At 33.9% G+C, this 26,187-nt stretch overlaps 1 protein-coding gene across 2 annotated transcripts in view; it reads left to right on the top strand.

Moving 5' to 3' along the window:
- The window catches only part of NBEA (neurobeachin), a 609,882-nt gene that overhangs the window by 244,845 nt on the left and 338,850 nt on the right, over positions 1-26,187 (top strand). For both annotated transcript variants that reach the window (XM_024755508.1, XM_024755505.1), the window contains one exon: positions 4,672-4,799. In XM_024755508.1, coding sequence (XP_024611276.1) covers positions 4,672-4,799 — 128 coding nt within the window. The remainder of the gene's footprint in view (positions 1-4,671; positions 4,800-26,187) is intronic.

Raw genomic sequence — 26,187 nt, 5'->3', positions numbered from 1 at the left:
CATAAAATTGTAAATGCAAGGGCTTCCCTGGTGGTGCAGTGGTTGAGAGTCCGCCTGCCAATGCGGGGGACACGGGTTCGTGTCCCGGTCTGGGAAGATCCCACATGCTGCGGAGCGGCTGGGCCCGTGAGCCATGGCCGCTGGGCCTGCATGTCCACAGCCTGTGCTCCGCAGTGGGAGAGGCCACAACAGTGAGAGGCCCGCGTACTGAAAAAGAACAATTGTAAATGCAACAAGAGAATATAATTACTATTTTATTGGTCAACATATTTAGATTTATCCAAATTTTTATCATTTACTTTTGCTCATCATTCCTTTTTGAATATCTGACTTACATGTGCTATCATTTTCTTTCTTCTTAAAGAACACCCCCTTTAGTATTTCATTTAGTGCAGGCCTGACACTCCTGAATTCCCTCACTTCTTATTTAACTAAATATCTTTGAAATTCATCTCTATTTTTGAGGAATATTTTGAACCAAAGTAGAGTCTAGGTTGGAAGCTATTTCCTTTTAATGCTTTAAAGATATTAATGGGAAATTCTTAGCCATTACCTCTTCTAATATTGCTTCAGAATCATTCTGTTCTTTCTCTGGAATTTGAATTACACATACATTAGATATTTTCTGTATTTCTCATCTATCTATCTATTTCTCTCTCTCCATTATTCTAGTATTTCTTTTTAACCTTAGTCCACTTTACTACTTCTCTTTTTAACTGTTTCTAATCTTCTGCATTCTTACTTTTAATTTTTGTGTAAGTACTAGAATTTCCATTTGATTTTTTATGGGTTAATATTCTCTTCCAGTTTCCTATAGTGTCTTTAATTTTCATGTATGTGTATATATATGATAATAGTTGCAGCCATGGATTTTTATGTATTTTTTTCTAATGGATTATTTATAGTTTTATTCCTACAAATTACTTAGAATCTGTAAACCTCTCTAAATGAGATTTCCTTAATATAGGTAAAACCAATATATGATTGTGTTTTTTAAACTAAACTCTTGTGTTTTAAGTCATATTGTTTTAATCCAGGCACTAGAGCTGAAGAAATTCATCTAAAGCATTATTATATCCTTTGAATGTTTAGTTTTCCTATCATTGGTCATTTTGTTAGAGTGGTTGATAAATTTCCCAAGTTGCAACCATAATTGTGTTCATGGAAATCAGTAATTCTCTTTCTTAAAAAAATTTGTACTTACTATCAAGAAAAATAGCCAAAGTCAAAATAGCATCATAAGCATAGTTAGTGTGACTGAAGAGAATGAAAAAGAATAAAGTGAGGAGAGAGGAATGAGTAGCTTAAGAGAATGCATTTCAGCCTAGAGTTGACAAACTCTATATTTAGGTCCCAAGAATGTTCTAAAATATTAAGAAGTTATAAACAGATTATTAAGATTATAACCCTCACACTAGACTATGTAGGGCAAATTCCCCATCAAGTCTACATTTGTATTATTTCTCTGCACAAAATGTCTTAGACTAAGTGAATGTTTTTTGAATAAATGAAAACTTCCAAATGAAAAACTAGTACTTGGTGTTTTCCCTAAATTAAGTAGAATACGCTAGTTGTTTTAGAAAATAATTTGCCAAAGGACCTTGTTTTATTTCTGGTAGCTATAGGTTCCTTCCGCTTTTAAAATGAAAATTACATTCAAAAGAAAGAATTATTTATTTTTATAAGCTATAAAGTCAAAGAGTTCTCCCTTATTAAGATTTTAAAGAATTTTTAACATGTTAGCAGATACATTTTTCATGTGCCTTGGGATTGGGAAAAAATAGTTTTACACTGTGTATTTATCTGAGATGATAATTGAAATAACAATATAGACACAATGTATCTTTAAAAAATTTTTTTTTTAGTAATTGGTGGTTATCTGCCAGGTGATAGAGGAGGGAGGGTATAAAGCTAAAATTTACATTTATATCATTTCCTTTGAGAATTTAAATTGTGTAAGAATGAAGATAACATACTTTACACAATGTTTACTTTAAAACACATTATGACGAATCTATATGTCCATTTTCTTCACTATGAAAAAGTGATGATGCAACTTTTCCACTTAGAATATTTTGTTTTTGCTTGATAGAGAAATCTGGCAGTATTATTTGATAATAATCTCCTGTATTTAAAACCTTTAATCTCTTGCTGGGTAAAATGTTACATTTTTTTGCCCTTTATTAGAATATTTAAATTATGGTTGCAGAATGATTTATAAAAGCATCATTTAATGTTCTGTTAACATTTTGTAAGAAAATAACTGCAAAAAGTCTTATTATAGGGATTCACTCACTGAGAAATATCTTTTTGTCCATTACCCTTAAGTAAAGGTAATTAGTACACATTTACATACACACATGTAATTAGTTGTGTAGATTAATCAGTTTCTATTTGATGTTTAATTTAATCACCAAGAACAGTACTTTTGCAATTCTGAAGCCTCTAAATTATTATACAGAAACCTGTAAAATATGCAAAAAAAATCTTAAACTAGGGAAAATGTTTCTGACTTCAATTAGATAGTAGTATATTATGATCCAATAGTATAACTCTGATGTGAACCTCTATAAATCTAGAATTTTTCTAAAGTAATTTTACTCAGTCTTAAGTAAAAATAAATATTCATGCTTCACTCAGAATTCAGGTGCAAAAGCAGTAGTAATTATATCTAGATTTTTCTCCTCTTCCTAGGTTCTCTTTTACCATTCTTACTTACCTTTCCTTGGTAGAGAGGATTACTTTAGCTGAGAAGCTTCATAAGACATGATCCTGGAGATTAGAAAGAATGAATGAAATAATGGATCTAAAAAAGAAGTTCTGTCTATATTCTCTAAAATTCAGAGCTAACTCATTATTAAGATGATTATTCTGTGACTTCAGGTAGTCCTTCCTTTCCTAGCTGTTTTATTACAACTTAATAATAGTAAGTACTTTCATTGAAACAGTTTTTCTCAAAACGTGTTTCCTGGATAAGCAGTATCAGGCCACCTGAGAATCTTTTAGAAGTGCAAACTGTGTCGGTACACCCAAACCTGCTGAACCTCTAAGGCTGGGGCCCTAGCAGTTTGGGTTTAAACAGGGCTTGCAGGTGATTCCAACCTACACCAAAGATTGAGAACCACTGCCTTAATGTAGGTGTTTGCTCCAGGAGTAATAGAGTAGGGGAGAATATTGAAAACTCTTTGTCTTCGGCAAGTCTGCAAAGCCCCACCCAGGTCCTTTTTTCTTGCTTAAAGTTGTTCCTCCAGAATATTCTCTTTAAGTGTTTGTGGAAGTTACTAAACCTGAGTTTCCTCTGAGTTCTTCTTTCTCTAAAGCTGTTGACCCAAATAAGAGGAAGTAAACTTAAATTGAAGTGTTAATGATGAGGCTTTGTGTACTCAAAGGATTCAGATCATGCTCTTTCCAAGTTAGGAAAGAGTATCCTAGATTATTCCCTAATCCCTCGCTATTCACTTAAAAAAAGATGGAATAGTTCAGTTTTAAATATTAATAATACATTTCAAATTATTCTGTGATTAATTACCTTTTTGTCATTTATGTTTTCCTCATACATAACAAAAATGTTGCTTAGCATTGTGGCAGAACTTTTATTACTGTAAAGTATTGTTTAATTCCTTACTGTACATGTCTTCTGTGTAGAAGAATATGTGCTCATCTAAGATTATTATATTGATTTCGTTTTGGTTCAAATATATCAGAGTCACATTTTGTAAGATTAAATACAGGTGTGTTCTATTCAAAGTAGCAGTTACAAGAGCTATCATTGTTGACCTCCCACTATGTGCCAAGCACTTTTCTATGCACTTTACATGCCTTAGCTCATTAACCTTCACCTGGTAGGTTCTGTTACCATCTTCATTTTGCAGACATAGGAAGTCTAATGTCCCAAGGTCACCTAGGTAGCATATGATGGAGCCAGCATTCCAGTTCAAGCAGTCTTACTCTAAAGCACTTACTTGTAAGAGAGACAGTTGGATGTTACCAAAGTATTTATTTGATCAGAATTATTTTCTTTATCTGTGTTTTTACTTTTACATATCTTGCTCAAGGTACTTTCAAGAATGTCAGATAGTGCTTATATAAAGTCATATAACTTGAAATTTAATAGCCAGCAATATAAATAATGAATGATACAATGATTGGTAAATAAAAAGTAAGTGGGCTTATGAAATAGAAAACGCCTACTTTGGCAAAGCAATTCACCTGTATCATACTGAATTCAGTTATCCCCTTATTTATCCTGCTTTTCAGGAAATTTTCAGGGAACTCTTGAGAACAAGAGCTCATTCTTTGTAACTTTCACAGTGACCCGTGTAGTAGGTATTCGAAACAGCTTTCTTTGGTGGAAAGAAGGATAGACAAAGAAGCCATACAGGAACTTCTTTTCTTGAAGCTCCTAGAGTTATGGACAGAATCTGTGGCCCTTGTGGGTGACAGGATCCTGATTCCTTTTCACAGTATAATCATTCTGATTTAGCAACAGGCTTTTGAGTAGCCTTATGACTGATGTGAAACTCTACAGTGTCCCTTCTACATGAAGCTGTTATTATTCAGTGGGTTAGAATTGGACTTTTATAATTTTAAAGGTTTTAATTTAGAAGTAAAGTTTATTTGACTTTTTATATTGAACCATATTTACTAGTCTTTATGTCTTAATTTCAACAGCATCACTGCAAAACTTGAAAGAGCTTTAGAAAAAGTTGCTCCTCTTCTTCGTGAAATTTTTGTAGACTTTGCCCCATTCCTATCTCGTACACTTCTTGGCAGTCATGGACAAGAGCTATTGATAGAAGGTATGATTTCTCTCTCTATTCTAATTATTTTAGTTTCCTATAATGTATCTATTAATCATGGCATAACTTGTGCTACTAGAGGAATATTTATTGACAGCAGAATATAAAGACATTGCTTCCACAAATTCTAGTAAGATATTCATGTATGCTTTCTCCTTATTCATTAAAAAAAAAAAGTAGCATGTTTGCACAGTCAATGCTAATAACAGAATGAAGAACTTTGAAAAAGTGTTGGAATGGGAGGCTCTGGCCCTTATAATCCCAATCTGTTAGGGCTGCTGTATATCCTTCATTAGGGTGGCATGTTTACTAAGCAATGATCTCTAATATCCCCTTCTAACTCTTAAAGTGATGCTTCAAGTGACTTTTCTTATTCACACATACCATGTGTAATATGAGAATCCTTAACTGAGAAAATGTAAAGAAATACTTAACTGGGAATTGATGAAGCTGTTAGCTACTCGTCAGCAGCTTAAATGGAGTGAGAAGGCAAAGAAGATAATTAACTGTTGGGAAGATTTAATATAAGCATCTGTATTAGGAGCTTTGAAAAATATGGTTGTCTGAAGCCTTACTTCTTTAAACAGAAGTTTTGTTCTATAAATATTCATGAGCTTCAGAAAGGGGTAATCAATATCTAGATGATCCTGTACATGAATAATGGCTTTAGGTGCTATTCCTTGAATTTAGCAGGTATATATATATATATGTTTATATATTTGCAAACATACATACACTCACACACACATATTTGCTTTTTACTTCCTATTTACTATGGAAGTTTTCCTTACCTGTTCTGTCATTGTCTCAACTGCTTTTACACAATCTGTTTCTATTAGGGGAAACAATAATAGTTAATAACCTGAGTTTAAACCCTTGTTTCACTGCTTTCTTAGCTGTATGACCTTTGTGAGTTACGTAGCCATTTTGCAGCTTAGTTGCTTTCTATAAGATGTAGTCAATGATAACACCTCCCTCCCAGGGTTCTTGTAAGGATTAAATTATATAATGCCTATAAAGCTCTTAGAATAATGACACATGGAGGGCTATTCATTTTTTTCTTAATACAGTGTTCTTGCTCTAGGCCAAGTGCTATTAGATACTTGGAATATATTAGTAAATAACAAAGATCCCTGTCTTGGTCACCTTATATTCTATCAAAGAGAGAACATAAATAAATACTGAGCAAAATAAGTAATTAAATTATATAGCATATGAGGTGGTAAGTGTTATGTAAAAGGATAAGTACAACACAGGGGATTGGGATTATAGAAGTGTCAGGGTTAGGTTGCAGTTTTAAAGAGGTGATTAATTTTAAATAAGCCAGTAGTAAAAGTTACATCTCAGCAAAGACTTAAAGGAGGTGAGCCATACAGCTTACTAGAAGAGTGTCCTAGGTCAAGAGAATAGTGTAATGACCCTATAACATGTGTTACCTTTATAATAAGAAAAAAAATTCAATAAACATCATTAAAAAGTTAAATCTCAAATGTTTCCTCATTCCCTAAAAGTCTTTTAATTTTTTCAGTATTTATGTATATCTTTTCCAGAAATTAACTGACAAATTTACCAAAGAAATTCATAAATAGTGAACAAATACATGCAAAAATAAACATGGAATAAAGTGAGTAATATAGTAGTGTTAGTAATGGATCCTGTACTGTTATTAGAATTGGGATGCAAATTCAGCACTGTTTTCCAGCAGCCAAAGCAAAGAAGGAATTATTTGAAGTTATAAAACTTACATTATTGGTTCCTAAATGAGTTTGTGACAATTTCGAGTTCTAAGGAATTACTGTCAGATGACTTTTTAACTGCTCTATGTTGGTCAGTCAGAACCCCATACATGTAGCCCCCTTTCCAGAATTTTCCATGGCCAGACATCTGGACTGTTTCTTATTTCTTCCCAGCCCTGCAGAGAGAAGGTAGGAGAAATAGCCTGTAATTGAGAGCTCTTTTTCTTGGGCTTCCCTAAGTTTACCTCAAATACTCTGAATTGAGTTGAAGCAGCATTAAGAATAATCCTCTTGGATTTTTATAAAGGTGACTGTGCTAAAAAGGAAACGTTAGACCAAGTTATATATTAAGAATTCACTTTGTGTTCCCTTGATAGAATACAATTTTACTTTTTCACTTTTCTGAATCCAAAGAATTTAATTAAATATCCTATTTTTAAAACTATGTTGGTGTAATGTTCATACTCTTCTTTTGTGTTAAAATAATTTTTCTTAATAAAATGATGATAGCAAATGGTAGATTTTTAAGTTTTGAGTTTCGTTTTGTAAATGCCATTACTTGGCACAATAGAAAGTTGACTACCTTAAGATATGGTCCTCCAAATTTCTGCTAGGCCATACAATCAAAAACTCTAGAATCCTCTGCTGTATTCCAGAACAGCATTAGGTATCCTCACCATTTAGTCATAACCTTCCTTTTCAGACTCAACTAGTCTCTGTCCTCTTACTATAGAGGACATTCCTTTAACATTCAATAAGTTACACATTGTCACATTGCTTTGTTTTTGTACAACCCTTCCTTCTGCATTGGATCTTTTTCCTTTTTTCTTTCCCCCAAATTATTCTCATCCTTTGAGTTCTGCTTCAGGTTCCTTATGCCAAATTAATGCCTTCTCTTCTGTGCTCCTGTGCCATTTTATTTATACAATATTAATAAAATTATTTTTCACTTGTAAATAGGAAGTATTTTATTGGTTTTATTAACATTGCCTAACTTAGATTCTGGTACATAATATTGAGTATTTTTTTCCTTGTACTTGAATACAACATTATTTGTGTTACTGATAATGTTTGGTAGAGGTAAGTTTTGAAAATAAGGGAAGGTAGATAAAACTTTTGTGTTCTGTGGTGAGAATTCCTAATATTGATCAATCATCCACACCCATGCCTTGGATCCTATACTCACCCAAGGTCCATTCTTGCTCTCTGCCCCAGACTATGGAAATATATATCCTGTCATGTTCTCATTCTTGAACGTGTACTCTTGATCATTCTTTCTTTTTCCCTCTCCTCCATTTCCCTTCTTTGCATAATTTGACACACCATTCCTCTCCTCTGAGAAGAAAAATTGTCAGACTATTGTGAAGAGCTCAGGAGAGTAACATGATAAAAATATCTTTAGTTATTGAATATTTCTGTTCAGAAATAGTGCTTCTGATGAATAAATCTCAATGCTTTTGATTTCATCATATGTATAGGTATGGTAGGAACAAAACTGGATTTAGGTAACTGAAGATATTTTAATGTCTTATGAAAAGAGAAAACAATTACTCCTGATTTCAAGTAATCATAAAATATGTTTGAATTGAATCTTTGTTGTTTTATATTCAGTTTTTCTTGATTCACATGTGTATCCATTTAACTCTTTTCTTATAGAATAATTAATTATTGGTAGTTTATACTGTCTGTGTCCTTTAAAACACATGCTGAAATAATGTCCTTTCCTTTTCTTAATTTGTCTATCATTTTATTAGTCAACCTGTGTTAAATTTATTATTGTATGATTCTATAGTAATCAGTGTTGTTCATACCTTTTAAGTTCACTCATTAACAGTAGCTATTTTTGCATAGCTTTTGGGGGTGTGTGTGTGTGTGTGTGTGTGTGTGTGTGTGTGTGTGTGTGTGTCTTCCCCTTGGCAATAATTAGTATTTTTTAAGGTGATAGTTTTGGGGAGCTTAGTGAACTTTCTCTAAGAAAATTCTAGCTTTTCAGTGTGCAAACTAATGTGTACAAATTAGAGTATATAAAGCAAGTATCAAAATCTACCAGCTTAAGATGGCAAAACAGGGGCTTCCCTGGTAGCGCAGTGGTTGAGAGTCCGCCTGCCAATGCAGGGAACGCGGGTTCGTGCCCCGGTCCGGGAAGATCCCGCGTGCCGCGGAGCGGCTGGGCCCGTGAGCCATGGCCGCTGAGCCTGTGCGTCCAGAGCCTGTGCTCCGCAATGGGAGAGGCCACAACAGTGATCAAAAAAAAAAAAAAAAAAAAAAAAAAAAAAATGGCAAAACAACCTTTGGTCCAAAATTGTTATAGTTATACTAATGGGTTGGTTACCGAACTTTTAAATCTGTTTCACTGCTCTATTATTGCATGAGTACACCATTGTTTTAATCCTTGTCAATTTATAGAGGTTGTATGTAATCGTCACCCACCAGTCCCTCTCATCTTTTTGAATAAATGATCATTATCATTAATTTAAAACAAAACAAAATTGCTTTATTTATTTGGCTTAAGCAGCAATGGAGGATGCACTTCAGAGGAGCCATTGGGCTTCTCTTAAAGAGTTGAGAGGAGCCTATTTTAGAGTTCAGATTTAAGGAAGAAGGTCCTGTTGTAGATCGAGTGCTGACGTTAGATCTTGATAATTGTTATTCAGGAGGTCTTGGAAATGCCATGAGCCTAGAGTTGCCATAGTAATAAAGAAGCAGATCCAAGTTAATTAGAAGAGAAGATGTTTGTGTGTGTGTGTTGGGGGTGAGGGCCGTGTGTGTGTGTGTCTTAGCCTTAGTGCCCTTTACCTTGTTCCACCACCGCACAGAGTGGCCCTGAATATCACTGCTGTGTTCCATGAGCATTACTTGTGTTTGGTTGAGAGCTCACAGGAACATTAGAGATAACTTAATTATCATGGGGATACAGCAGATAGTCTCAAAGTCAGGAAATGAAATACAGATAGACTTGAGGCAGCCTGGAAATGGGAAAGGAGAGTCAGTAACAAGGGCTACTCCTCAAGCAGTTTAACATACATGGAATTGGAGTCCAAGATGAAGGAGGTTGAGACGATATGTGTGTATGTGTATAGCCAAATAATTTGAAAACTATTAATCCTAAGATCCAAGAAATTCAACTAACCTCAAGTGGGATGGACACAAAGAAAATAATTCCATGGAACATCATAATTAAACTGTTCAAAACCAGGTTTCAAGAGAAAATTTCAAAAAGTAGTCCTCAACATTAAGTAAACCAACAACTCATTTAAAAATGTCTTGAACAGATACTTCACAAAAGATCACATTAGGATGCCAAATAAGTTCATAAAAAGATAGTCGACATTATCAGAAGGTAAATGCAAATTAAAACCAGGATGACACAACACTACAAACATATGACAATGACTAAAGTAAAAAATACTGATAATATTGTGTGGGCCAAAAGGTTTGTTCATTTTCTTCCGTAAGATGGCTCTAGTAGCACTTAGTTGTCTTTAATTCATTCGAAACAATTTTGTTAGATTGTATGTGGCAGCCGTCATGTCAGTGTGCATTTAAAAAGAGACCTATCAAAATTGGTGAAGTTTTGGGTAGCCATTTTAATATTGAAGATGGAAGAAAAAAAGCAGTATATTTGGCATATTATGCTTTATTATTTCAAGAAAGGTAAAAACACAACTGAAATGCACAAAAAGATTTGTGCAGTGTGTAGAGAAGGTACTGTGACTGATCAAATGGGTCAAAAGTGGTTTGCGAAGTTTCATGCTGGAGGTTTCTCACTGGACGATGCGCCACAGTCGGGTAGACCACTTGAAGTTGATAGCTATCCAACCGAAACAGTAATTGAGAACAATCAACGTTATACCACGTGGGAGATAGCCGCCATACTCGAAACATCCAAATCAAGCGTTGAAAATCATTTGCACCAGCTTGGTTATGTGAATTGCTTTGATGTTTGGGTTCCACGTAAGTTAAGCGAAAAAAACCTTCTTGACCACATTTCCGCATGCGATTCTCTACTGAAACGTAATGAAAACGTTCCGTTTTTAAAACAAATTGTGAAGGGCGATGAAAAGTGGATACTGTACAGTAATGTGGAACAGAAGAGATCATGCAGCAAGCAAAATGAACCACCACCAACCACACCAAAGGCTGGTCCTCATCCAAAGAAGGTGATGTTGTGTATATGATGGGATTGGAAGGGAGCCCTCTATTATGAGCTCTTTCCGAAAACCCAAACGATGAATTCCAAGTCCTGCTCCCGATTGGACTAACTGAAAGCGGCACTGCACTCAATGAAAAGCGTCCAGAAATAGTCAACAGAAAACGTATAATCTTCCATCAGGATAATGCAAGACCATGTGTTTCTCTGATGACTGGGCAAAAACTGTTATAGCTTGACTGGGAAGTTCTGATTCATCCACCGTATTCACCAGACATTGCACCTTCGGATTTCTATTTATCTCGGTCTTTACAAAATTCTCATAATGGAAAAAAATTTCATTTCCCTGAAGACTGTAAAAGGCACATGGAACAGTTCTTTGCTCAAAAAAATAAAAAAGTTTTGGGAAGATGGAATTATGAAGTTGCTTGAAAAATGGCAGAAGGTAGTGGAACAAAAGGGTGAATATGTTATTCAATAAAGTTCTTGGTGAAAATGAAAAATGTGTCGTTTTACTTAAACTGAAGGCTGTTTTTGGCCCACCCAATACCAAGGAGAATTTGGAGCAACTGGCACTCTCACCCATGGCTTTGAGAATGCAAAGTGGCAGTCACTGAGGAAAATGGTTTGGAAGTTTCTTATTAAGTTAAACAGTCACTTATCATACGACCCAGTAATCCCGTTCCTTGAAATTTTCCCTAGAGAAAATGAAAACTTACCTTCACATAGAAACTTATACATGAATGTTCATAGCAGCTTTATTTGTGATAGCCAGAAGCTGGAGAAATTCAAATGTTTTTCAGTGAGTAAAAGAATAAAGGGACTATGGTGCATTCAAACAGAAGAAAAAAGGAACAAACTACTGATAAACCTTACTGCTTGGATGAATCTCATCAAAATTATTGTGTGGAAGAAAAACTCATCCCAAGGGTTGTGTACATTATGTTTCCTTTTTATTTTTTGAACATTCTCCATACAGATCAGTGGTGGTCAGGGTTTATGTGTGGGAAAGGGTATCACTGTAAAGGAATTTTTCAAAGGATTTCTTGGGATGATGGTGATACATGGATCAATACATGTATTAAATCTCATAGAAATTTACACGCAAAGTAAAAAAGTCAGTTTTAACCTATAATAATTTAAAATTAAAATGTTGAAATCACTGTCAGGAAAAAAAACATGAGTTACAAAAATAAAATTATCATCAACATTTAGTCAGAAATTATTGCAAACGAGAAAATAATGGAACATCTTTCAAGTGTTGATAGAAAAGATTTCCAACCTGAAATTCTTTGTCCAGTGAAAATATTCCTCAAAAATGAAGGAGAAATAAAGACTTTTTCACACAACAAAAGATGTTAAAATTCATTGCCAGCACAGCAATGAGTAAATTTTTTCAAGCAGAGGGTTAATGATACCAGTTGGAAACTTAGATACACACAAAGGAGAATGTAAGAAATAGTTAATATAGGGGTATATATGAAATATTTTTTTCATTTTCAATTGATGCAGGAAAAGCATTTATTAAAATTCAATACCCATTCATGATAAAATCTTTGAGAAAAATAGGTCCCAAAGGGAACAAACCTAACCTAAAATTGGTGTTTATGAAAAACTGAAACTAATGTTATACTTAGTGAAAAACCAAGTGAAATTGGGAATAAGGGAAGGATTTTGCCTCTCACCACTTTAACTCAACATTTTACTGTATGTTCTTAAGTAGTACAGTAAGGCAAGGAGTAAAAATAATAGACATACAGATTTGGAGAGGTGGAAGTAAAACTGTTTTTAATTGCAGTTGAAATTAGCACGTATGTAGAAAATCCTAAGGATCTCGTGCATTGCTGATTCAGAATATAAAAGGGCACAACTTTGAAAAACAGTTTGGCAGTGTTTTATCAACAGTCACGTAAAATTTGATCCAGGAATTCCACTACAGTTATCATTCAAGTAAAACACACATATGTCCACATAAAGATATAAATTTTCATACAAAAATTCATAATAAATAGAAATAGAAAAATTATATTCATTAAAAAAAATGGGTAAGCAAATGCTTGTATGTCCATATGATAGATTACTGCTTGGAAATTAAAAAAAAAAAGTAAAACTACTGATACTCATAGCAAAATGCATGAATTTCAGAAACATCATGCAAGAGAAGCCTGGCTTAAACGAGTTCGTATCGTATGATTTCATTTTTACAAAACACTGGCGCAGAAGAAATCTTTTGTGTAGAACGCAGTGGTTGTCTGGGGTTAGGGATGCAGAGAAGACTGAGTAGGAATAGGCACAAAGGAAATTTGCGGGGAGCAGGTTGTACTGGTGGCTAAATAGATGTATAAATTTGTCTTTACTCAAAGAAGTGTACATTCAAAATTGTCAAATTGTATTTTATGTAAACTGTCTTTCTATAAAGTTGAATTAAAATAGAAAAATAACTTAGATGTTAAAAATGAGGGCTGAACATTTATTCTTACTACATGAAAGTGGAAAATATTATGCAGAAGTCAAGAGGAGGAAGACTAAAACCAGACCACTTGATTTCATGAAATGTATCCTTTGGTTACCTTGGAGACATTTCAGAAGAATAGTGGAAACAGATACTGGATTGCCAAAGGCGAACATTTTGGGGAAAAAAAATGACTAAACATAGACCACTTGTTGGAAAAATTTGACAGTGAAACAAGAGAGTAAAATACATAGACATTCAAGTGAGTATTGACAGTTTTATTCATGGAGGAGAAATCTATGTCTGTTAGGAGACAGAGGGAAAAAAAACCCCACAAAACATTGGAGATGTAAAAATAAAGATGCTTGGTAGGTATAAGAGAAATAGTGCAGAAAGGACATCATGAATCAAGAAGGGCTCAGACTAAATATAGAAATTCACTTTGGAAGGGAACAGGGACACTTCTGAACTTAGAAGAATAATTTATAGAATAGGAATAGATGTGAGTTGAGGGAAATGTAAACGGAATTTTCTGCATCTGTTAAATTTACAATTTATCTGCAAGGATGTTCTCATTCAGTTTTAGTTGATTCTGTGTTCAAAAGCATAGCTCTTTTTGTATTGCCCTGATCGCTGAGCATCTTTTCCAGATTACTTTTTGCTTACAAATTAGAAGAATTTAAGTTGTCCAAAAAATAACACAAATGTTTACTAAATGTAGATGTTAACAAAGATTTTTCCATCATAGGTAACTTCTAACATGAAAACAATACCCTCTAAAAAGAGAAATCATACTCTTTCATCACAAATAAAATATTTCAAACTGCCCAGTTTAGTATTTCAATATGGAAATCTCCTTTTAGCCAGTAAAGATGATTAAAGCAAAGGAGACATGATTCATCAAAGAGAATGGTTTTACTAAAGTCTTCAAACCAATATTAGTTTTTCATTCCCTAAAATTATTATGACTCTTATCATATATTCTTTTTTTTTTTTTTTTTTTTTCCTGCATCGGCAGGCGGACTCTCAACCACTGCGCCACTAGGGAAGCCCTTATCATATATTCTTGACTAGCTGAGCTGGAACTACATTCCAACAACCTAATATAAAATCAAGGAATGATGAAAAGTCAGAGAAACCTTATTTACCAGAAGAATTTCCTGAATGTAGTATATCAAGTATATTGGTATATATAATATACTATATTAAGTGTTCTGCAGTATACTATAGAAATATAGTCAGAGGTAACACATCATCTCCTAGGCTCCCAGGAGAGAAATTAGAAGTAAAGCATACAGGAATGAATCTTCTTCACAGAGATAGGAGATATGAATAACAGCATATAAATCAAGAATAGACCATGAAATTGAATATTATTGGCCAAAATGTGTAGCCTGAATTTAAACGTGGGGAAACTTTCTTTAAATCTGGGGGGAGAAAAGCAATCTGGATACCAAAATTAGGAAGTTTTGAGGTGCAGGAAAGCTGTGAACTGTTGTAGATGAAAGGATACTAATAAGCTATGACAACTAAATGTAGTGCATGATCTTTGTATCTTGGATTAAAAAAGAAGCTTTAAAAAAAGTAGACCATGTGTGGCCATCTAAAAGTGGTATATCGGAACTACTTACTACAGGAATAACTGAATATGAAGAATTTGTCATCAGTAGCAGATAAATGTATCCCTAAGAAATGGATTATCTACCTTGATATGGTGTTTGGGAAATATTTTTGTTTCACGAAATAATAGATTGTAGTTACCTGTATTATATATTTCATAACATAATTTTAGAAGGGAACAGTTTTCTCTTTTGTTCTAATAAAGTTAAAATAGTCATATAAATTTTCATGCAAACCAGAACGTTTTCAGAAGAGAAAATGTCCATATTTAGAATTACACTCAGGCTGGTATCAGCTTGCATTATCTGGGCAAATCACTACATATGGATGCTCTAGATCAATTAATAACATGAAGCAAAGGTCTATATATTCCATGGAATATATAATATTGAATAACAAGTCTGTTTTTGGAGGCTACACATGCAGTTTATATTGAGGCAGAAAATAACTTATTTTTATATTGTGAAAATTGCCTGCATACTGACTTAGATATAATGTCTATACATATGCTAAGCTACATGGGACCTTCCAGAAACTAAGCTTGAAATCACTATAGGCGTTTATTTTTTCACCCTCTCAGATGTTTATGCACATTCAACAAATAAACAATTGGGAAAGAAAAACTAAATTGGAAAATTTTAAAGAGAAAATACACTGCTGAGTACTTACAGTGGTTATATTTTCCAGCCATTTTATATTCTTATGGACATTATATAGTTATAATATGTAATTAGTTCACAGTGTTTATACTGAGTTCATTTAGTAACTGATGGCCCTCTGTATCCTTAAGTTGCTCTAAGGCAAATCCACCTTTTTTTTAAACTGAATTCTGATTGTTTTAGATTATGAAATATGTTATAAATATTCTTTTAGTTTTATAATATTAACTTACATACTTTAAAAACTTGAGAATATTATTTATTTTTTTCCTTCTGTTTTAATAGATTCATGGAAAGCATGTACTCCACAAGGGCTCTAGGACCTGCCAGAGGACCTAGCATTAACTATGTACCCAAAACACACTTGTGGATGGATAAGTGGATGGTAGAACAAATGAAATTGTTTTCTGTAGTCAAGTAGATTCTAGTAATTGGTCTGAATGATAAAAGAGAGGGGCTTAATTTATTTAATTTGAAACAAGCAAAAAGCAAAAATCCCTTGGTTGCCTTATTCCAACGTTGTCTGAGGACTTCACGAGTGATGGTTACAGTGACTAATTTTTAATACTGACCATGAAATAATATATTTCAGTACGATACTCCCAAGTTTTGTTTATATCCCAGAAAGCTGATATTTATTCTGATATTGCTTTGTTCCCAACTATATTCCTAAAACAAAATTTTGTAAAATAACAGTACAGCATACACAGAAACAGAATTTGGGTGCATGTTAGTCAGGTTTAAACCTGGCAGGGAAACCAGGTATGTAAGGGAAGTGAAGGTACCAGGGCCAGAAGAATGTATATCTGTTCATGACCACTGTTGAAGATTGTGGAAAGGCAGAGACACTGACTTTGCCAAATACATATATTCTAGAGAAAAAGAAACTAGATCCTAGTCATCTACAGAAGAATTTTGAAAAGGGAGAGAGAAAATCAAAATATGATGAAGATACTGTCTGTCAGTTGTATACAGCAAGGTTTAAATAGGAGAGTCTGGAGGCAGAAAGAGCAAATAAGATTTTATTGAATAAATCTAGTGTTTCAATAAAGGTCTAATGCGAACAAAAAAAAAGATTTTAAAAAGACAGTTGAAAGACAGTTTCAACTCAGATAAAGTATATAAAAGTGAGGCTTTTTTTTTTTCCCCCTTAGTGCCTGTTTTATCATTGCAAATTTGACGTGTACATAGCAAAGCGGTGCAACATAATCGTCCCTTTTATGTTCAAAACTAATCCCTGTGAAACAACTACCATCCTTTATTGGGACCACTATAAAAAGGAAATACTTAAAGGGGCTACGAGTGAAAGCCCTATGAACTCACAGGGCAGATGTTGTAAATGACTTTAATCTGTATACTACCACCACGTACTGCCTGTTGGATTACTACTTCTCATTTTTGTTTTCAAGTACAGAATGAAATAGAAATCTGATGCCTATATAACTTACCAAGAACCCATACTTTTCCATATCATTTTTCTCACCATCATGCAACTACTCCACTAGTCCCAGTTTAGCCCAGTAAGACATAAAGGAAGTACTTAGAATCATGGATATTCAGGCCAGAAAGAAATATAGGTGTCCTTTAGTGTAGGAATCAGCAAACTTTTTCCATATGGAGCCCAAAAGCAAATACTTTAGCCTTTGCAGTCATACAGTTTCTGTCATAACTTCTCAACTTTGCCATTTTAGTGAGGAAGTAGCTGCAGACAATATGTAAAGGAATGAGCTTGGCTATGAAATTTGAATATTCAACATTTGAATATTTTATGTTTCAAGTGTCATGAAATATTCTTCTTTCTTTTTTTTCCCCAACCATTTCAAAATGTAAAAACTATCCTTAGCTTTCAGGCCATGTAAATACAGGAGGCAGGCCAGCTTTAGTGATATTCAGACTGCAGCTTGTGATCCATTGATGATATGGCATAATCAGTAAAGCATGCCCTGACAATATTTTTAATGGCACGCCATGACATAGCATAGCAGAGATCAGAGTATCTGCACACAGTGAGAGGAAGTGATATTCTGTGAAACATTTGTTTCAATTATATATAGTAGATCTGGATGTAAAATGTATCGCTTTAGATTGTAGTTTAAAAAAAAAAAGTTTCAAAATCATTAATCTGTTGTTTACCAGAGAAGATTTTTAGTGTCAAGAGAGGCAAATGTCTTAGCTTAAGTTTACACAGCTATTTAGTTTGTATTCTGAAACCATGTCTTCAGATTTTCAGTTTAGATCTTCTTTGAGTTAATTAAAAACTTGATTCAGATTAAAGAATTCTGTAATGCTAATAAAATTGCCTAGTTCTGAGAGCTCAGGATAAGCCCTAATATTTTAGAACAAAGTGGGAGAACCAACTGATTTGTTACTAAATTCAGATATTTAAAAATACCTGCATTGTATTTTAAACACCACCACAACTAAAGAGAATATACACAGGCAGACTTTTTCCTGGTCCATGATCTCTGCTGTCCAGATATGTTGTTCCTTGTCTCTGATTTCAAGGATTGAGGTCAGGCCCAGGGCATGTCACCCTTGACCATCAGTCTCCAGTCTGTCCTTCTCAGGTATCAAAACACAGTTTTCCACATTACAGATGCCCTTTAATTAGGTAGAGTTGCTACAATTTAGGTGGACCCCAGATCACAAGAGAAATAAGCCCTTTGTGCAGTAACTCTTTCCCCAGAAATCTTCTCATTTGCCAAGTGAGCATCTTTGGTTTCATGTAACTATTTCCTAGAACCCACCTTGTACCATCCTGATATTTTTCCTACAAATAGAGTCTATTTCATTATGTCCCCCAGAAATTGTAGTACTAATATAAGCTTATTATTTCTTGTCCTATTATTGCAAAGGGCAGTGGGATAATATTCCATCTTTAATTTTTCTACTGTATAATAATGCAAACCAAGATTGTGTAATTTTTTATACATGGTGAGATTCTGATCAAGTAATAATTTTTTTCTATTTTAGCTATTCTTAAGCCAGTTCATAAAATGGTTACCTTTGTGGACTTTCACCAGAGGTCTAAGCTTTTCCCCCTATGTCTCCTTTAACGTTTATTTTCCTGGGTAACTTCTTTGTCCGTACTACTTTCTTTTGTATATACGTTGCCCCTCCATGTAGAATCAGTGCTTTCAATCTATTTTTGCTTCATATCCAGTAACAGAATTTACTGGATTGCATATAAAATCAATATAAACTCTACTGTACATAATAGAATCCATGATAGATACAATTTGGACTTGTGATACCAGTTTTAACTGCTAAAGGATTATCTTCTCCTCCTTCTCCCTCCGGAAATACAACCTGTGACTCATGATATACATGTTACTATCTCAAAAATGTTGTTCTCTCTACTCAGTAGGGTTGTTCTAGTTATACTAAACCCAACCAAAGGTAATCTTTCTTATTAAGGATATTATTTTGACTTTGAAACTAGTTACTTAAAAAGATTATACAGATTATTTCAATAGCTGTACTTTGCAACATTTAAACTCGAAAATATTCTCACTTTAGTTGTGCTTTCTATTAATGTATTTGTTTTGATATATGGAGAAATCTTGCAGTTTTATATTCTGTCAACAGAGGTAGTTTTTTTATGTCAAATTAAACAGATTCTGTTTTACAAGCTGAAATATTCGTGATTGCTGATCTTGGAGTGATCTCTAAGTCAATTTTTTCCAAGAAATTAATAACTTCATTATTTTAGGTTACATGTTTCATTTTGTAATTAATTTCACCATTTTCCATATTTCCAATTTTACCATATTTCCAGTTTCACCATATTATAATCACAATAAGAATTACTTTAATTACATCATTTATCTTGTTTACCAAGTCAATATCCTGTAATGGTTCTGAGATAACACTTCTTTTCTTCACACTAAACTGATCAGTTTATCTGTTGTGTCCTCCATTAGAATGCAGGATTCTCTAGCACATGGAACACATCTGTTTCATATCTGTGCCTTGTGTACAGTAAGTATGCAGTGCTGTTTTTAGAACTGAATCATTAAATGTCTTTAATTCTTGGGAATGACTAGCTCCTTACTTTTTGTCAGACATTTTTTATTACCATTTATTTGACTCCACTTTGTAGATATCCCAGTTCATACTGATTCAAAAAATGACTGTTTGCTGGAAAAACTGGACAGCTACATGTAAAAGAATGAAATTAGAACACTCCCTAACACCATACACAAAAATAAACTCAAAATGGATTAAAGACCTAAATGTAAGGCCAGACGCTCTAAAACTCTTAGAGGAAAACATAGGCAGAACACTCTATGACATAAATCACAGCAAGATCCTTTTTGACCCATCTCCTAGAGAAATGGAAATAAAAACAAAAATAAACAAATGGGACCTAATGAAACTTCATAGCTTTTGCACAGCAAAGGAAACCATAAACAAGACCAAAAGACAGCCCTCAGAATGGGAGAAAATATTTGCAAATGAAGCAGCTGACAAAGGATTAATCTCCAAAATTTACAAGCAGCTCATGCAGCTCAATATCAAAAAAACAAACAACCCAATCCAAAAATGGGCAGAAGACCTAAACAGACATTTCTCCAAAGAAGATATACAGAATGCCAACAAACACATGAAAGGATGTTCAACATCACTAATCATTAGAGAAATGCAAATCAAAACTACAATGAGGTATCTATCACCTCACACCAGTCAGAATGGCCATCATCAAAAAATCTACAAACAATAAATGCTGGAGAGGGTGTGGAGAAAAGGGAACCCTCTTGCACTGTTGGTGGGAATGTAAATTGATACAGCCACTAGGGAGAACAGTATGGAGGTTCCTTAAAAAACTAAAAATAGAACTACCGTATGACCCAGCAACCCCACTACTGGGCATATACCCTGAGAAAACCAAAATTCAGAAAGAGTCATGTACCACAATGTTCATTGCAGCTCTATTTACAATAGCCAGGACATGGAAGCAACCTAAGTGTCCATCAACAGATGAATGGATAAAGAAGATGTGGCACATATACACAATGGAATACTACTCAGCCATAAAAAGAAATGAAACTGAGTTATTTGTAGTGAGGTGGATGGACCTAGGGTCTGTCATACAGAGTGAAGTAAGTCAGAAAGAGAAAAACAAATACCGTATGCTAACACATACATATGGAATCTAAAAAAAAAAAAAAATGTTTCTGAAGAACCTAGGGGCAGGACAGGAATAAGACAGGAATAAAGACGCAGATGTAGAGAATGGACTTGAGGACACTGGGAGTGGAAATGGTAAGCTGGGATGAAGTCAGAGAGTGGCATGGACGTATATACACTACCAAATGTAAAATGGACAGCTAGTGGGAAGCTGCTGCATAGCACAGGGAGATGAGCTTTGTGACCACCTAGAGGGGTGGGAGGAGGGTGGGAGGGAGATGCAAGAGGGAGGAGATATGGGGATATATGTATACGTATAGCTGATTCACTTTGTTAATAAAGCAGAAACTAACACACCATTGTAAAGCAGTTATACTCCAATAAAGATGTTAAAACAAAAAATGTGTTATTTGTAGTAGATCTGTTATTGCAAGAAGAATTAGAAGAAATAAAAGCACCATTTACTTTAATAAGTGGGTCTAATATTTTATGCTGAAGTGTTATTTTTTTAAATGCAAAGCAATTCACATACTGACTTCTCTACGGTATCATTATCATACTGTATTCTGGTACATATATAACCATATAATTTGACTCTGAATTGTGGATGGGTGTGAGTTGGATATAGAGTTTTCTGGTATAGGCAAAATAATCTTGTTAATTTAGTGATCTATACTTTTTTGCTTATATAATCCTTGTCAAATAATCGCAATAGACTACTGCTTAGATGGAGTATATACTTAAAATAATTTCTGTGACTTTTGGCAGTATCTTAAATGTTGTTAAAATGAAGGAATTTCTGAGTTCTTTCAAGTTCCAAAAACTTTTTAGTTCATTCTTAAGAATGAATAAAACTGGACTGCTTATTCATCCCTATTTAATTTTTTTTTTTTTTTTTTTTGTGGTACGCGGGCCTCTCACTGTTGTGGCCTCTCCCGTTGTGGAGCACAGGCTCCGGACACGCAGGCTCAGCGGCCATGGCTCATGGGCCCAGCCGCTCCGTGGCATATGGGATCTTCCCGGACCGGGGCATGAACCCGTGTCCCCTGCATTGGCAGGCGGACTCTCAACCACTGCGCCAACAGGAAAGCCCAATATTTTGTTTTAAATGGAGGATTCAGTAAAGAAAATTCAGCTTGAGTCAAATTGGAGAATTTATTGCTTTGAGCACAGATAAGGAGTTCTCTGAAAGTCTAGCTTGTTTTCTCTGAGCGCTTCAACAATTTAAGCCTTAATAAAGCTTAAACTTTATTTAAATTTATAGGTTTAAATAACAATAAGCTGTTAGCAACTTTATTGGATAAAGTTAATGTACTCTTGAAAATAAGTGAGGTTCAGCTGACTGACCTCTACTTGAGCTTACTTTATCCTGTAGCCTTTTTTTCCCCTTTTTAGGCTTAATCACAATATTTATCAAATAATTTCCTTTTACTAATTATTTTCTTAGTTTTTATCTCTGACTTTATGAATGTATTAAGAAAAGTGATGCATAGTATTTCCATTGTGCATTATATAAGTATTTAAAAGAAAAATAACCAGTGTTTTTCTGAATACAAAAATAAAGAACTTAAAGGTGTGTATTACTAAAAAGCAATTTTAAATTTAAATTTAGTTACGTTTGAGAACCTTAAATTATTAAATGTACTTATTTGAGAATGTAAATAAATGAAAGTCAGAATTTCAGTAGTTTGGAACTATAATTACACAAGTCATTCATTTATACACGCTATGTCTAAAAGGAGGATCCCATATCTTATGGAATATGAATTATTGTTTTATTTTTAATAAGTAGGCATTAGTATAGCCATTTTATTCAACTCTGTGATTTAACTGTATAACTATTTATCTTGCTTTTTTGATTATTAATATTTCTTGAAATGAAATACATGTTTAAGAGATATATAGTATTCTTAATAATAATTCAGGATCAGAGTCTTTCTTGGGTAATGTCAAAATTTGAACCAGACATAGTTTAGTAGTTTTAGAATTTAATAGAGACTTTTGGAATTTGAAGCAGCGCAGGGAGAATAGAAGAAAGTTGATGCAGAGGAGTGATATAGGAATAGCAATTCGTTCTATAATTAAATTTAACCCAAAGAGAATTGAGGGATCCAGATGATTTATGATAGTGAAAATGTCTCTTATTTCCCTTATTTCATCCTTATTCATTGCTGTTGTGATTAAATCAGGAAGTTAAGGAAAGGGCCAGACACTCAGGTTAATCACTTCTGTAGTGGAAACTTGAGTCTAATACTATGGATAAAAGTTTTTAATAAAAACCTCAACAATAGTTGTTTTAAGTTATTTGGAGGCATAGTGCCTTATTATAATTTCTTCAGTATAATACTCTCCCTGGACACCTTCATATGTTTATTTATGTGCCTTATTTTTATAACCGGGCTTTCACTCCTTGAGATCAAAGACAGTGTCATCTCTGTGACACAGCGGTGGCTTACTTATAGTCCCTAAAATAAATTATTTAAATGAAAAGACCTCAAGAGACAGCCAACCCAAAACTTAATCAGTCCCAAGTGATTGTGAAATTATAATCTATTGTTTAGTATGTGTAAATGTAAAATGGTATTTCCATGGAATGTGCAAAGAGAAGTGGAAGTCACATGGAGACAAAAAAAAAAGTGACATTGAATACCAAGAATTTGCCAGAACATTTTCCTTGATATGACATTTTTGATGGGCTAGCACAAACATGGATTCTAAAGAATAATTTAAAAAAGAGTAAATTTACAACAGTGTTTCACATTTTACAGATGTTGATAATAATGCCAGGAGAATATTCTCTTCAGCTCAGCTCACTCACAGTCAGAGCATGAGCAAATGTCTATGCAGGAACTATCACTGTAACTTCAGTTTTTTATTGTAATCTATCATTCTGTGGAGGAATAATCTATAAAAGAGGGTTAGGAACTTAAGTTCTACCACTATGCAAAAATTCTTAGCAGAAGCAAAACTATAAAAAAGAAAATATCTCCACAGCCAATAAGATTCCTAGGCTGTATCAACACAATGGCCAAAAACAAACAAGCAAACAAAAATTTAGAGTTTATTTCAATAAATGAGTCAAAATGACGGTATTATGTAACTACAGTTACAGTTAATCTTGTTTCTGAGCAATCTGAACATTCTAGATTTACAATTTAAAAGCACTTAGCCAACCGTTCTCATATGGAAATAGATTTTTAGTTTGAACATGTGGAATTTCCATGGGAAAAGTCACAATATCAAATTACTTTGAGGTTGCAGTTAATATATTAGTATTAATATCTTTGTTAATCTTTCAAAATATTTCATGTAAGAGAGTACCACTAATTTCTGACTCTTAAAAAGCAAAGTCACATTTCTTTTATTTTAATAAATGCCTAAAATCCATATTCAAAACCTTAGAGCTTAGGACTTCCCTGGTGGCGCAGTGGTTAAGAATCCGCCTGCCAATGCAGGCGACACGAGGTTGAGCCCTGGTCCGGGAAGATCCCACATTCCGCGGAGCAGCTAAGCCCGAGCACCACAACTATTAAGCCTGTTCTTTAGAGCCCGCGAGCCACAACTACTGAGCCCACGTGCCTCAACTACTGAAGCCCACGCGCCTAGAGCCCTTGCTCCACAACAAGAGAAGCCACCGCAATAAGAAGCCCGCGCACTGCAACGAAGAGCCCGCTTGCCGCAACTAGAGGAAAGACCACGCGCAGCAATGAAGACCCAATGCAGCCAAAAAATAAAATAAATAAATAAATTTATATAAAAAAATAATAACCAGCCCATATTTTAAAAAAAACAAAAAAAACTTAGAGCTCAACGTGTTTCGTAATTCAGATATTTCGGGATTTAACAAAAGTAATAGGTGCTTATATGTGTATTTCATAGCATCTTCATGGACTTAAATACATTAATATATTTTCAGTAATACATAGGGATAGTCATGCTAAGTAGAATAAAGTTTGTAAGTAGCATCATATTATTTAGGTGAAATTTTGCTGATGATTGACGTTATGACAATCTTACGAGAAAGCTTTTTTCAGAGATTTTTGTATTTTGGAATTATAAAGTATCATAGGCATACATCTAAAATAATTTCCCCTGCAGTTTAAAAAATCTGTAGGATGTATGTACAAGTATGTGTGCCCATGTATGTGTTCTCTCCCTCTGTCACATTCACACACACACACACACACACACACACACACACACACCTATGAGTGAGGAAATAGTTTTATTGGAAGACGGCCAAGCTCATTTGATTATGCGTTGTCTCTGGCTGCTTTTGCCCTACAATGGCAAGAGTTGAGTAGTTGTGACAGAAATTTATTATTGTCCCCTGGCCCCCATCCCCAAAGCCTACGTATTTTATCTGCGTCTTTACAAAAATGTATGCTGACCCCTAATGTATATGATACATCCAGAGACTTCAGTTTTATTCCTATTCTGAAGAGAGTAAGACTGCCATAAATTTGTGATAACCTAGTTTTTAAATGAACTAAAGTAAATCAATGAATGAATGAACTCTCACTGTTTCTGCAGTATTTTGAAGGTGTTTTTTAAAATTTTCAATTAAAATTTGTAATCTAAATACAAAAATAAGCTGTAATGGTTTAATTACATTTAAAAAAGCATTTTTTTAGTAAATGAGCTTAACGTTATATTAGTTTCTTGAAGATAACATTACAGTTGTTTTCATTTGTAGTGCAGTTTTAAATCAAACTCTCTGAAACATAAAGGCAAATCTTAAAATGTCCAATCAAAATAGTATGTAATACTACTGTCATACAGAGATTGACCACCTAGAGGGGTGGGATAGGGAAGGTGGGAGGGAGGGAGATGCAAGAGGGAAGAGATACAGGGACATATGTATATGTATAACTGATTCACTTTGTTATAAAGCAGAAACTAACACACCATTGTAAAGCAATTATACTCCAATAAAGATGTTAAAAATAAAAAAAATAGTAATACTACCTAGACACATATTAATATTAGTTGTAGCAGTAACAGTAAAAATTCAAACCATTATTGTTATTTCAGAGGATGTTTATTTAATATTGTTTTTTTTGTTTGGTTTTAGTTTTTCAGTTTTAAGTTAGAAAGCCACAGTTTGCTAATTGTTATGTTTTTGACCTTAATAAGTTTAGATGACTTAAATGGTAACACTGAAAGTAATTTTTTACCTCAGGAGAATATCACAGTGATGAAATAGAAAAATAAATTTCATGTTTCAGGTAAAAAAGTAAAAGAAATGTAAAAAACATAGGAAATTGATATTATGTTGGTAAAGATGTGTAAGCATTGCAAAAGTCACACACTTTATAGTTATACACTGTATCTCAGAATGCCGCATAACACAATGTGAAAGCTATACAGAGCAGAGAATTTCAAAGACACTGCCAGCTGCACACCACTGAAACTAAAGCAAGTGAAGGGTAGTGAGCGTGCAAACCTTCTTTCAAGGTCTGTAGTTGTTATTCAACATTTATTATTAAAATGAAGCTATTTCAACTATTTCAGTGCCATTAATGTGAACTAATTTTGGAACTTAGAAAAGTTAAAATCATTAGAAAGTTATTTAAAAACTAAATTGTCCTGGGCAGACTTGATATTTAAAATTCAAATTATCAGAATAGTCATGTCTATT

Source organism: Neophocaena asiaeorientalis, unplaced genomic scaffold (genome assembly GCF_003031525.2).
Source record: "Neophocaena asiaeorientalis asiaeorientalis breed wild unplaced genomic scaffold, Neophocaena_asiaeorientalis_V1.1 scaffold59, whole genome shotgun sequence".
In the NCBI taxonomy this organism is placed as follows: Eukaryota; Metazoa; Chordata; class Mammalia; order Artiodactyla; family Phocoenidae; genus Neophocaena; species Neophocaena asiaeorientalis.
This window is presented reverse-complemented; position numbering and strand designations above follow the sequence as displayed.